This window comes from Neopelma chrysocephalum, unplaced genomic scaffold, assembly GCF_003984885.1.
Source record: "Neopelma chrysocephalum unplaced genomic scaffold, ASM398488v2 Primary Assembly neopelma1_125, whole genome shotgun sequence".
In the NCBI taxonomy this organism is placed as follows: Eukaryota; Metazoa; Chordata; class Aves; order Passeriformes; family Pipridae; genus Neopelma; species Neopelma chrysocephalum.
In genome coordinates this window covers 1,774,011-1,788,211 of record NW_020897787.1, presented here as the reverse complement: position 1 = coordinate 1,788,211, position 14,201 = coordinate 1,774,011, and the positions used below count along the sequence as shown (strand labels likewise).

At 48.3% G+C, this 14,201-nt stretch overlaps 1 protein-coding gene across 2 annotated transcripts in view; it reads left to right on the top strand.

Moving 5' to 3' along the window:
- OSGIN1 (oxidative stress induced growth inhibitor 1) overlaps positions 1 to 8,507 on the top strand; it is a 10,660-nt gene extending 2,153 nt beyond the window's left edge. Inside the window, exons 1-6 of one of the 2 annotated variants that reach the window (XM_027698223.1) lie at positions 628 to 1,124; positions 1,935 to 2,040; positions 4,385 to 4,521; positions 4,840 to 5,031; positions 5,346 to 5,437; positions 6,100 to 8,507. In XM_027698223.1, coding sequence (XP_027554024.1) covers positions 1,062 to 1,124; positions 1,935 to 2,040; positions 4,385 to 4,521; positions 4,840 to 5,031; positions 5,346 to 5,437; positions 6,100 to 7,093 — 1,584 coding nt within the window. In that variant the 5' untranslated portion in view covers positions 628 to 1,061 and the 3' untranslated portion in view covers positions 7,094 to 8,507. Of the gene's footprint in view, positions 1 to 627; positions 1,125 to 1,931; positions 2,041 to 4,384; positions 4,522 to 4,839; positions 5,032 to 5,345; positions 5,438 to 6,099 lie in introns of those variants that run through there. The other variant, XM_027698222.1, reaches the window with a different exon arrangement.
- Positions 8,508 to 14,201: the final 5,694 nt, after the last annotated feature.

Here is a 14,201-nt window from a genome sequence, read left to right as displayed (position 1 = left end):
TTCCAGAGATCCTGCTCTCCCCTATTCCAGAGATCCTGCTCTCCCCTTCCAGGCTCCCAGTAGCTTCACAGAAATGACATGTGCACTCTGTGTTAGGAAACATTAATAAGACCTTTTCTGCTTGTGTAATGCAGAGGGGAGGGGTTTGTTTATTTGTTACCATGGAGAAGAAACCTGTGCCAGCCCTCAGCTGGGCCCTGTGGCCTGGCTGCTTTGAGGGGACACCTCACTGGTCACACCAGTCCCTTTGGTGTCTCTGGCCGTGCCAGGGGCTGGTGCTGAATTCTGCCAATTGCAGCCCTGGAGCTTTGTGGTAAGGAATTATTTGGGGGTCAACTCACAATCTCCTGAAGGTGATGCAAGTTTTGGTTCACGTGGCAGAAACTACCCAAAAGACTGGAGAGATGGTTGGGCAGTTTGGCTGTGCCCCCACAGCTCCCAGGGCTGGGGCAAACATGCCTTGAGGGCTCGATGCATTCTTTGATATGGACACAACACTGAAATGCTCTTCTGTGGGGAATGCAGTGACCTTTGAGTCCCAGTGAAACTGGGAACATAAGCTTCCTTGAGATCCAGCTCTCTTCAAAGCTAGATGCCTGAAATCACTTAAATTAGAAAGCACAGCTATTATGCCTTTTAAATGGTTCATGCCCTGTCAGGCACAATGCTTAGTTGGGTGATAACAGGCAACCAGAAAGTGGGACTAAACTGTGAGCAGAAACCTTGCACAAAGCTGCCAGTTTTGAGTTCAGCCTGTGAGCCTTCTGTGCTGCTTTCCTTGGATGGACCCAGTGCTCCTGGAATGGTCCTGTGGAGCCCAGCCAGGGCTCTGTGTTGGTGTCTGGGACAATTGTCACACCCTTACAGACAAATTCACTTAGAACACCCCTCCTGAAGCCTGGAATTCTGCAAACTGTGAACTCACCTGTGGTTTCCTGGCAGCTCATTCAGTGCCCAGGGTGTCAGTGCTTTGCTGGAGCTGCTGTGCCATAAATGTCAGCCAAAAGTGGGGCATTACAGTGGTAGGAAGACATTTGTGAATAGCCCTGTCAAGGGCAGTGATGTGCCAGACCTTGTGGAGGCATGCACTGTGCCTGCCAGAGAGCTCACTGCTCTTGAAAAGGGTACAAAGAACGTGCCCTGCTGAATGAAGTCATGCCTGTGAGTGGAGCTTTACTTGGCTTTCCAAAATGAAAAGGAGGTTTTTATAAAAGAGAGTGTTTTCTGTAGAATAACTCAAAAGCTTGTGCTGAATTTCAGAAATCTCATGTTTATTGTAGTAAAAATAACTTCTCTAGATTAGTGACAGTAGACAACTCTACTCCCAGGAAAACTAAAGAAGCCATTATTTGACATGGTAGGATTTCTGCAGGAATGGCAAAAACATACAAACTCTCTATTTTCTGGAAAATTAAGAAAAAAGGTTCCAGAACTAAACTACTCCAAAAATCCTGTAGGGATGGAATGGTCCCTACTTGAAAATGCAGCCAGGAGATTTCCAGCCACTGGGCAGAAGTCTTGAGTGAGTTTTTTTCTTATCTGTAAATGCACAGGTTGCTGCATTTGTGATAATTATGACAATTTTCCACACAGTGTGTAAAGAAAACTGTGAAGTTTTCATTTACAAGCTGCAACACTTCATTTAATGCAGTCAGAGGGTTACCAAAATTGCCAGCTGTTCTGAAGGGACTGGAATTCGTGTCTGGAAGAGAAAGATAACTGTTCTCTCCCTCTTTTGTGTTGTATAATCAGAGAACCAGCCTTTGATTTTGGGGTCAGGAGGAGAAAAAGATGAGGAGGTGTGTCCTGAGTGTGGAAATGTAATGCAAGGATAATACTTTAGATCAGCCTGGGTTTGTAGGCTGTACAAAGTCTTGTTGTTGTTGTTTTTCTTGCCAAAAAAATGCAAGTGATTCCAAACTTCTTTGTTTCAGCAGGTGGACTCCAGAACAGAAATGCTTCCTGACAGGAAGGTGTATCCATTGCTGACCAGACCCCCACAGAAGAGTGGGCTCAAGCCACTGCCTGTTGTGATCATAGGTGAGCTCTCTCCTGCCAGCATCACTGCTTCTCTGATGCTGTTGTTGCTTTGGACTTGTTCTCTTTAACTTTTGTTCCACGTGTTCTCACTCACACCAGAAATACCTGAACACTGTTCCTGCCTCCTCCCCCTGACAGCCAAACTTCCTACAGGGGAAGATCACTGAGAGCTGTGGGAGGTAGGGATCAGGTATTGGACAAACTGAAACACATTCCTATTTTTAATGGTAAAATTGGTGGCCTTTGGGGCATCAGTTCATCTGGGCCTGTTTTTTCTCAGTTGAACACTTAGAAAGATTTGAAACCTTTTCACTACAGAGAGTTAATCAATTTGCTGTGATTATCTGTAGTGTTTGAAGTGGAGGTAGGTTTGTGTGATCTTTTTTGACCATTGTGTCTGTTTAGAAAGTGCTCCAAATGCTGTTAAAGTTTCTTGAAATTTTTCACAGATTTCTTTTAAAACGTGTGTCAGCTACACTGCTTTTGCACAGTTTTAACAGACTAATAAAAAGCTGTATGTCTTCTACCAGCTTTAAAAAAAAAGAACAGGTTATGTATTAACAGCCTTGTCTCCCTTGCAAGAGGGAGTTTTGTCATGTGAGGTGATTCTTGGAGCAAAGCACGAGCAGTGATGTCAGTGCCCTCCCCTGCCTGATCATGAGCTGTGCTCCAGGGCAGGGGTTGGACCCTGTTTATCTGAGCACGTGTTTAAATGCCTTGTAGAGCTGGGTTCCTTCCTTATCTGGCTTGTAATAAAGTTAATGCACCACATAAATCACCTCCAACCCTTGCTAACAGTGAGTTTGACAAGGATTCTTCTACCAGCAGGTTTTTGTCTGAGTGTGACTTTGCACTGCCCAGTTGCACAAGTCTTTGGGTGGGAGGGAGGATATTTTGGCACATCCCCAGTGTCCCTGTGCAGGGATCCAGGGCAGAGGTGTCACTGAACCCCTGTGTGAAGATGTGCACCTTGAGGGAGCTGCTGGGCTGAGGGAGCTCAGCTGTTCCCTGCAGCTGGACTCTGCAGAAGGTTCCAGCTGGTTCCCCAGCCCCTGCTCCAGGGAGGGTGTGTGCTCCCTCAGCTCTGCTGGCAGCCTCACAGAAGCAGTTGCATTCCAGAATAGCTCGAGCCCCAGAGACAGCTGCTCCTGTACCATCCACATCACCCTCAATGTGGCTCAGAGTGAACCCTCTGAGTGTTGTGGACTCAGGTGGTTCAGTTGGGCTTAGATATCTCCTGGTACTTCCTAAAGCAAAGTGGTACCCTGGAATTTGTTATATTTTACTGTAGCTGCAGTTCAGTTTGTTTTCAATTCCTGTTGGGTTTGGATAACTTTTCTCCAAGTGGACTGTTCCAAACACTGACCTGCAGCTGGTGCTTGCTCAGCACAGACTCTGCCCCAGCTGTGACACATCTGCCCTTCCCACAGCTCCCTGTTGGCTTCCCAGCCCTGCCCTGGCTCTGTCTGAGAGCTCCAGGAGCAGCCTTTGCTCCAGTCCCTCCCGAGGCACAGGCACTGTATCCCCAGGCTGTGGCTCACCCAGCTCCCCTCCCCTGTCACTGCCTTGTGTTGGGGGCTTTGGTCACCCAGGAGTGAGCAGGAGAGCCTGGGCAGCCAGGCTGGCTGACACCTCCTTTACAGACACTGTCAAATATTAAACCTGCTGGAGAACAGCCACGTGTGAACTTTCCACAGGCTGCTCTCCCCGGGCTTTGGAGTCACAGAGATGTGGTTTTTCCCCTGGCTGTGGGGTGCTCAGCAGGAGCAGTTCAGCCCTCCAGCAGCCTGTTCAAAGTGCTGTGTTCTAAGGGCTTGTCTTGCCGTGGCAGAGGTATTTTTTTCCTTAACACACTGCTTCCCGTTTGAAAATGTCCTCAAGACCCATTAGTCAAAGCTGCTGTTGCCAAATATCCCTTGATAGATGGAATTTCTTACTGAGCAGAGCTGGTTCCCCTTCCCTTCAATAGTCACTCTGGTCAGGGTTCTGTGTCCTGTGCCCAGTGAGCTCCTGCACTGGTGTTCAAAGAAATCAGGCCATTCCTCACCATGCTGGAAACTTCCAGGGTCAGGTTAAGTTAACCTCTGACTTATTTAACCCAGTGTCTCTTCAGCAAGTTCTGAGGACCTTGCAATGCAAGTAGATGCAACTGAGGAGGAGAAGGGGACATATGAGGGTAAAATGCCTTCCCCAACTCCATCCAATAGGTCAGTGGTTAACCTGGAAGAGAAAATCCCCTGTATCCACAGCATCATATCTCTTGAATTGGTCTAGATATTAGAAACACTTTTCAAAGGACAGCTCTGTCTGCAGGAGTATAAATTCTTCTCCATTGTCTTTTCAGGGAATGGACCTTCAGGAATCTGCCTCTCATATTTGCTGTCAGGTTACACCCCTTACTTCAAAAGAGAATCTCTTCATCCTAATCCTATTCTTCAGAGGAAACTGGAAGAGGCCCCAGAAGTCTCCATTTTGGACCAGGTTTGTGTAAAGATAAGCAATATAACATCACAGTAAAGCATCCTTAGGGGTATATTATGAGTGATAACCTTGTTTGAATTTTCAAAATACACAGGCAGAATAAGCCTTAGGCAAATGTTGCTTTGTAATCCAGATCTGCCTGGTATGAAATGCCAGCACTCCTGCTGAGATCCCTGAGGTATTCCTTGGGAAAGATCAGCTCTGTGTGCCAGTGAATGAGCTTCCCAGAGCACCAAACCCACTGATTAGAGACCCTGGGGTAACCAGCAGGCTGCTGGCTGGCAGTGCACACCCTCTGAGCCCCTGATCTCTCTGCAGGATCTGGACTATCTGTCTGAGGGCCTGGAGGGCAGGTCCCACAGCCCCGTGGCTCTGCTCTTCGACGCTCTGCAGCGGCCGGACACGGATTTCGGGGGGACGGCAGAGTCTGTGCTCAGCTGGTGGCACGAGCCCAGCAGGGCCATCCCCCACCTGGTGCTGGGCAGGAACGCCCCTGGAGGGGCCTGGCACGTGAGTGAGGGGGAGCTGCTGGGGGCTGAGTGCTGGGGGACAGCCAGGGGTGTTCACTGGGGAGGGAACAGCTCTGCCAAAGTGCCAGCCAGCCGTGGCTGGGTTTGTGGAGAGAGACAAAGTTTGAAAGGAAAAGAAGCACGAGAGGCCTTTCTTGTCTCTAGTTCTTTTTGGAGGACGTGGATGGTTTCATCCATGACAGCAGATCAGAGGAGGTTACAGATTTCATGATCTGTGCTGCATTGAAACGTGAAAAAATTGCCTTTCACTTTTTAGGTAAAAATAAAGTAATTTTGCTCTGCTTCTTGTTCCAGTCTATAGAGGGTTCTATGGTTACCTTGAGCAGAGGGGAATGGATGGGACTCCCAGATCTGCCTTTCAAAGAATGGCTAAAGCAAAAGAGAAGGTGAGATATCCATGGTGGGATCCTTTGCAGACTTCTGGAGGTTACCAGCAAACCTGGAGTGCACTTCTTGAATGTAGCTACCCATCTGTTATGGATGGTCTTAGTGAGAGAAAGGACACCCTCCCACACCCCAAAAAAGGTCCATTCTACATTCAGTGATTCAGATAAAGTGCCTCTTGGAAAGTGACCTTCCCAACAGCCACTGGGGAGATGGATCAGTGACTGTGAATTCTGAGTAAAGCTTGGGGGGAAAAAGCACAGTCACCTGGCTTGTGTGTCCACTGCTGCTGTCCCTAATGACAAATATCATCAGTTCAGCTGCTCTCCAGTCTCTCAGGTGCTTCTGCTCTTGACATGTGTAATAATTAATCTTAAAAAGTCCAGGAGTTAAAAAGGGAATGGAAGTGAGGTATGAAAGGAAGGCATAAATGAACAACCATGTGGATGAGATGAATGCTAGAGAAAGCTGCCTCTGTCCAACAGCTTTTGGACTTGAGTGCTAGGTCTATATATCAGGAATAACTTTGCTGAAGTCAGGGAAACTAGATAAGTCTCTGGTAGTGCCAGGATAGATTACTCTAGGATATATTCACTGGAAGAGGGGAAAAAATTCCAGTCTCTTAGTTAACTGCTGCTTGACCTTTGTTTGTACTGTATTACAGAGGCCTCAGAAACAACAGAGCCACAGCAGAAGACATTGCTCAGTATTACCAACACTATGTGGTGAAGAAGGGGCTGCAGAAGAATTTCAGATGTGGCACTGTCGTGACCTCTGTGAGGAAAGTGAGTGCAGAGAGCACCTCCAGCCACACCCAGAGGGATCTGCAGGAGGACAGTGGCTCACTCTGGAACTCCAGTGAACAGAGCACAGAGATCTTTCAGGTGGATGGATTTTTCAAAACTGTGGAAGGTGACAAAGAGCCCTTCTCCATCCATGCAGAGAATGTGGTCCTGGCCACAGGAACATATGACAGCCCCACCTGGCTCGGGGTCCAGGGGGAAAACCTTTCCTATGTCCATCACCAGCTGTCTGCCCTAGAAGAGGCAGTGAAGAACAACAGCATTGGCATCATGTCAGACCCAGTCTTGGTTGTAGGTGCTGGTCTGACAGCTGCTGATGCCATTCTCTTTGCTCACCATTGCAATATTCCAGTAATCCATGTTTTCAGGAGGCGAGTCACTGATCCGGGTCTGATCTTTAACCAGCTCCCCAAAATGATGTATCCTGAATACCACAAAGTCCATCAGATGATGAAAGAACAGACAGCTGCTTGTGCTGGGCCTTATGAATGTTACATCAGCCTTCCTGAGCATCACGTGCTGTCCTTTGGCAAGGACAGGAAATGCATCATTCAGGACAAGAATGGCTGTCAGAAAGCTTATAAAATATCCATGGCTCTCGTTCTCACTGGCTCCAACCCCAACCTCTCCTTTCTGCCAAATAATGGCCTTGACTTGGCAATGGACAGTGAGCAGCCAGTGAATCCCAAGAGGAATCCCATAGATGTGGACCCCTTCACCCACGAGTGCACCCAGGAGAAGGGGCTCTATGCCCTGGGCCCTCTGGCAGGGGACAACTTTGTTCGCTTTGTGCAGGGAGGGGCTCTGGCTGCTGCCAGCTCTCTGCTGAGGAAAGCAAACAAAAACCCCCCCTAACAAACCCCCCATGCCTGTACTAGCTGTGTCTGAATGGGTCAGTGCTCTTTCCATCGAGGAGCAGCTCATCTGATTTGTACATCCTCAGATCCAAAGCCCATTCCTGGTGTTCTCCAAGGTTATACAGAGAGTTTGGAAGTTCTTGCTGAGTTATCTGGGAAGATTAAGTCACCAAATGCAGAGTGGGTTTCACACACAGTAGAATCTTCAATTCCTGGGACTTCAGCTCCTTTTGTGCACAGCTGTGCATGGTTACTGGGACTGAATCTTGTGCCTGGAAAAGCAGGGGGCAAGACAGGGGTTGCCTTTCTATCTAAAACCCTCCAGGTGACTGAAAATTGAATTGATGATCAATCAATGTTAATTATTTTCAGACAGCAGGTTCCCAACCCTGCATCTGTTGGTGTCTTACAGAGTTTCTTTCATGAAACAAAGTAAGCTCTCCTGGTTTTATTTGCTCCTGTGGTTTGGCTGTATGTTCTTATTAGGCCAGAAATCACTGACAGGGGCTGCAGGTACCCCTCTGGCACATGAAGTGGTGCTCTGCAAATAAAAACTGACATACAAGCATTTGAAGCTGAATTGAACATTTGAAGCTGTATTGTCTCACTGACACCAGCAACAAGTAATACGTAATATTTTTTTTTTTTTTAATCAAGAGATCTCTGTGATGGGTTTTTCTCCTTCCTGAGAAGGAATGGTAATGATTTACTAACACTTGGTTTGCCCTCTTGCCTCTTTCTACTTTCTGAACACTAAAAATGCAACAGCCAAATTCTTGGCAGCTGCTGTAGAGATGAGCAGAACTAAAGGGGAGCTGCTGGTCTGTCTTGTAACAGCCCAGGTACTGGATGGGGCTTCTGCACAGGGTATTTTGGAAAGGTGCAATATGTTATATATTGGGTGGATTTCTAATGTATTATGATTTTTTAAAAAAACAAAATTATTTTTATAAGGGGGGAAATGGCACAGTCACTTTTTGATAGCTTTATGCTATATATATCTCTCTACTTTTTTATACTGTTTTTCCAAAAGATTTTTATTGGCAGAATATTTTGTTACAGTCTTTCAGTCAATGTTCTGAATGAGCTGGGGTGGGTAGGGATGATGCCTTATGTTGCAAACAGTTCTCAAAAGACCTGGAGGGCCTCTTACACCTCTCACAGGAAAAATTGCAGTCACAGCTCATCTTATTTGATATAAAGACAGACTCTGCTCCCTGTGCTGCACTGAAACCACTGATGTGACCTGATGGAAAACTGAGTGTGTGGAGACAGTGGCTGTTTGTGAATGAATTGGCCTCAAGCTGAGATGTGAGAGGAGCTTGTCTGTGGTGTTGCTGTATCACACTTGAATCTGTTTTCCCACTGACTATTCTTGTATGGAACTTCTCAATAAAGTGATTTCAGACTTAGCCTGTGTTTGTTTTAATTCTAAATCTCTGACTCAGAGAAGATCTAATGAACTGTTCATCCCCTTCCTGGTGAGTACCAGGGTGTGGTTTGTGCCTCCTAAATCCTGCATCTTTCTGTTCCCCAGGAGCAGAAAATGGGTTTTGCTCTCTGTGTATCTTTGTCTCTCCAGTAGGATGGAGAACCCTTTGCTTTGGCAGTGTCTTCTCTTGTGAGGCTGAGACACGACACCAAACCAAGCTGTTTGCAAGCTTTGTTCTTGCCTTGTTGGGGGAAGCTTTGAGTCCCTGCAGGGTGGAGATTGCACTATCAACATTTGATTGCCCCATTCCACATTTTACCACTTTTCTTCCTGAGAATATAGGGTATTTTCTTAATTAGTTGAAGTGTTCCTATTGTAACTTGTGCCTCCTGGTTTGGTGTTTATGTTTGGGGGTTTTTTGGTGTTTGTTTTTTTTTTGTTGTTGTTGTTTTTTGTTGGTTTGGTTTGGTTTTTACTGCACAGCCCTGAGAGGAGTCTTGTTCAATGAGTTAAAACATCAACACTCATTCTTCTCTGCAGGCTGAGACTGAAAGTCCCTCAGTGTTTTGTGAGCACAGGAACATGGAGGGAATGAGTTTCCTGGTCTGTGCCATCACTCACTGCCAGAGGGGTGGCAGTGCCCCAGGGTCTCTTTGGCAGCATCACTCTGGGTGAGCTGACCTGTTTTCCTGACTCTGTTATCCTGGCAATATGGACATTCCTGAGCAGGAGTGATGTGGTTCTGTGGTCTTCTGCAGCTACCCTTTGCTAGAAAAGAGTTCAGTGATCAATGTCCACCTTTCTGAAAATCCTGGTTTTGGCTGGGTCTTCTGGCCTCAAAAGCAAATGAGGTGGAGGACAAGAGCCAAAGAGCATCTTAAAACAAACAGGGGGCAGTGGAGTGCACTGGTAATAAGGGTATAGGATTGGTGTCAAGTGAAATGCTGCCATTCCCATCCCTGAGATCAGTCTCAGTGTCCATGCTGACCATTCTCTATCCCGGGTTATGGTGAATGAATTTGCCCTGCACAGGAGAGGTCCTGACTAGGTCCCAGCCTGAGCCTCTGGCAGGGGAGCTTGGGTGTCTGTGCTTTAAATACCTCCTTTCCTGCCCAAGAGGGATGAGCTGATTGCCTGCCCTGGGTAGGACCGGAAAAGGAAATGGTTTTTCACAATTGATGCTTAGCAAATATCCTCCATTCTGCCCCGGAGGGATGTCAGAGCAGAGGATCTCAACAGCAGGTCCTCAGGGCAGGGCTGTGCACTGCTAATCCAAGTTGTCATTCCATTCTCTGTATCCAGGGAGGCAACTATGAATTATTGTTCCAAAACAATCAGCTGTGAGAGTCAACAGACACCGGCTTTGTTGTGTGTGGAATTCACCCAAGCACTGTAACCTTGACCTGCGGCGTGGGAAGGACCAGGAACAAAAGCGGCTCCTCACGGGCCCTCTGCAGGGACAGCTCTGCCTGCAGTGGTGACAGAGGTGACACTGAGTGCTCCCATCCCCTGCAGTGGTGACAGAGGTGACACTGAGTGCTCCCATCCCCTGCAGTGGTGACAGAGGTGACACTGGGTGGTGCTTCCATCCCCTGCAGTGGTGACAGACCCTCAGGTGACTCTGAGTGCTCCCATCCCCTTCCCACTGCAGCTCCAGGCCAGCCCAGAGGTGCCCAGTGGGTATCAGGTGGGTGTTGAACTGGGAGATCACTCTGCCTGTGTCTGTCCCCTGCAGCTCACCCGGTGTCCTCCGTGCTGCCCGTGGGACCTGCTGCAGGTCAGGCAGGGAGGCCAGAAACAACTCCCTGCTCAGCTCAGTTTGGGTAGAGCAGGTTGTTTTTTTCGTACAGACCTCTGGCTGCCTCTAAGAGATCCATCACTCTGCAACAAGAGCTTCATTTCAGGCACCCATTTTCCGTCCAATGCTCCTCAGCCTCTTTTGGTCCCTGGTTGTGTGTCCCTGCAGAACAAGCCCCTGAGACCTGCTGGGACTTGCCAGGAGCGATGGGAAATGATGTCCCCAGAACCAAAACAAAGGTTTGAAGTTTACCAACGAGACAAAAAAGAATTGTGTTTTTCTAATTTTATTGTGCCTGTGAGTCCCTGCAGTCAGGGCTGGTGTGGTTTAGACTCTCCTGCGGGTGTGGCAGAACTGACTGTGCAAGTCTGGACTCAGGTACCTTTTATTGTGCAATTAACCTGCAAACTTACTGCTTCTGCTTTTTGCTTTGGTGAAGATCTTATGAGATGTCAGAGCATGTTCATTGTGAGCTTTTGCTTCTGAAGTGAGGGAAGGGTAACTTCTTTTTAAAAGAAGCCATCCTTTATGTATCACCTGGATTGAAATTATTTCAGCAAAATAATCCTGGGAACCCCGTTGGTTGTTCAGCATTCACTTTTTTGGCTGCACTTCTGTCTCTGAGAGCAGGACTAAACCCAACCACATCTTGTCCAGATCACTCTATTTAAGAGGTCTCTAGAGCATTGTGGTATATTGAAAGTCCAATGATTGCCTTGGGCCCCTAGGGAGCTGTCAGGCTGTTTCAGACTGTGGTGGCTTAAATTAACCTGCTTTAGTTGTGAAATACAGGTATTTGTGGGCAGGCCAGCAGCCAGCACACCAGTGCTGACTGACAGCTCTGGAGCTCACACTGAGCTGCTGTAACTGGGGGCACTCGGGGAGTGCAGGGTGTGGGGGGTCTCCTGGCAGAAGGGGTTTCCAGTGGAACCAAACCTGGCAGCTCCAGGGGAAAAATACCTGACTTCCAGGGCTCTGAAGCAATCTGTGAAGGTTGAAAAGGTCCTGGCTAGAGAGTGGTTAAGTGGGGAGGAAGAAAAGGGAGGGCAAATTTTGCTGCTGTTGTTGGCTGGCTCCTGCCTTCTGCCAGAGCCTGGACCTGCTGTCCAGGAAGAGTTTCCTTTGCCATTCCTGGGGACAAACCTGGATCCTCTGCTGTGCAGCTCCCAGACAGAGACTCTGCTCTGGCACGAGAAGGAAAATCTCTCCCAGCTTTTGTGCCCTTGGCTGGAGGAAGGTGCCCCTCTGCTCCGGGTGGGCACCCGTCACACAGCTGGGCTGGGAGAAGGAGCTGCAAACACACGGATTTACAGCAGCAGAGCAGGCAGCTCTCGGGAACTTTTTGTGAGGGAAGCAGAATGGATTTTGTTTTCCAGGCCAGTTTTTTCTGGTTGCATTCACTTCTTGGAAGTGCTGTCAATAGTTCTCCGCAGCAGGCTGGGAACAAGGGAAAGGAGGGGAATCCCAGGGCAGGCAGCACCCACGCACAGGCAGCGTGGCTCTGCTCCATAACCAGCACTGCTGCCAGCAGGGAAACCTGGGCTGGAAGTTGAAAGCCCCCCTTATTGAAGAGATTTACCCTTTGGCCACAGCTTTAGACCCAGCCCAGGTCAGAGGGGCTCTGCCCAGTGAGATGGCAGCTGAGGAGCTGGGAATGCAGAGACAGTTCAACAGGGGTTGGGAGCGTGTAAAGTTACTGCTGAGGACAAAGTGCTGATTTTGGGATATTATATTGGGTCAGTTTCCAAATCTGAGTTGCACTTTTATATCCCACTGAACCCTCTGCCAAGGAGGCAAACTTTAACCAGAGGGCAAGCAAAGGGCGGGATGGAATCGTTCCTTTAATGGCAAATAAACAGAAAATCAGGAGAGCTGTACATTTTTATGAGACCACAGACACAGTTTTAGGCCTAAAACATTCATTCTTTTTGAGAGCCAGCCCAGTGGAGCAAACCTCATTTAAAACTTGGCATTAGCCCCCCAGTTATGCAGCATTACCGTAACTCCGGGTCAGCAGAGGCCTCAGAGGCACAGACACCTTTCAGAGCTCATCAACCAGCCAACAGATCTTTCTACTGAAATTCCCAGGGAATTTGTATGCCAGAGAAAAAAATCCTTGGCGTTTTCCTGGGGTAATAATGGACTTTTCAGTTTAAACACTAAGATCTAGCAGAACCAAGCAAATGACAGAGTGGGGGGATGCTGAATGCGGGTGCCCCAGTGGCTGCAGTGCCCAGAGCCCCTCACAGGGCATCCTGCCTGGGGACCAGCAGGGACACAGCAGGGCCTTGTCCAGCTAGGAGAACAGGGGAATGTGTGATGGACGCTGTGACACAGGGTCAGGGGAGAGGTTTGTCTTTCCAGGCTGCCAAGGTGGCTGCAAATAAAACCAGTGATGGGTCGAGTTGCACAAGGTTAATGTGGCAGTGTTGTTACCAAGCAAACCTCAACTGGTGGAAAGTTCATGCCATGTGAATCCCTCATGCTGTGCAGCTGAGGTTTCTTTCCCTTCTTTTATTCCTCTGATCTGGTTGCTGGGATGCCGGGGTGGATTCACTGGTTTCCTGGCAGAGGAGGCAGTGCCAGCAGCTGCTGCCATGGGGGGGCTGCAGGGATTTCACAGCTCTGTGGGTGCAATGTGCTGTAGGCTCACTCCCAGCAGGGTGGTGGGTGACAGCCCTGCCTGGAGCTGGCAGCCCTCCCCAGGGCTGGGTGGGGGTCTGTGTGGGTCTGGGGGGCACGAGGATGGGAGAGGTTTGGCAGGGTCTCACCTCCTCACCCAAGGAAAGGGAACCTGGAGATGCAGGGTATCCAATCCCCAGTTTTCCTGCAGCTAGCTGGGAAGGATGGTGTCAGCACGGCCAGAAAGACAGGGCCAGGCCTGGGCAGGGAGGGGAAAGCACAATTCCAAGCTCAGATGTTGCAATGGAAGTTTTCCCTGAGCCCTTTCCAGCACCCGTTTGCCAAACTCCCTCTGGACTTGCTGGAGCAGCTATTCTGTAAATCCTGCTCTTGTCATGGAATCTCTGCTGGGGAAATTAAGGTGATTAATGAACAATAAGACACATGAGCAGTGAGAGGGAAGGGTGGCATCTCACAGGAATGAGTTACAGGTGATTGACGCTGCCTGAAGTAACCTCCCTGCAAAAACATTCCCCATGTCCCACACTGCACCTTCATGAAGCTTGAGCAAGAGATTTATCAGGGGGGTGAATAACTGGCACTGTTTTTGCTGGCTGGAGTCTAACCAGGATGGTTTAAGGCAGCATGTTAAAGCATGCAGGATAAAACCTCTGCAATATACTGACCTGATGAAATGTGTAACATTAAGAAGGTTTTCTCCCCTGGAAACAAAAGTTTTCAAATCCCTCTGTGAAACAGTCCCTGTGCTTTGCATAGAGGGGAAAGTAAGACCTTTGGAAATTTTCTACTGGGAAAATGCATTTGATCAGGGATTTATGGCAGAACCTCAGACATTGCAGTGGAACCTCTGAGATTTTACAGTGGTTTCTGGTTCCCTTTTTGACTAAACCCTTCCATCTCAAGGATGGGAGAAATTTCAGAACTGTGTTGCCCCAGAACTGATTTCTTCCCCTGCAGAATTCTAGTTTTGGTGGACTGGTGTCTCTGACAAGCAGAAGAAGTTCCCAGGCAGCACTGCAGGGCTCTGCACAAGCACTCACACTGATTTACAGTGGAGGTGACTGTCATCCTCAGGTTGGTAAAGTTCACATCCCTGAAAATATAAATAGTTACATAAATATTTTTCAAGAAGATGGGGAAACAAGCCTGAGAAAAAGATCAAGTTATATAAACAACTGTTATCTGTCTGATGTAACACTCCAAATACCTCCTCCACTGAGTAATCTGGATGTG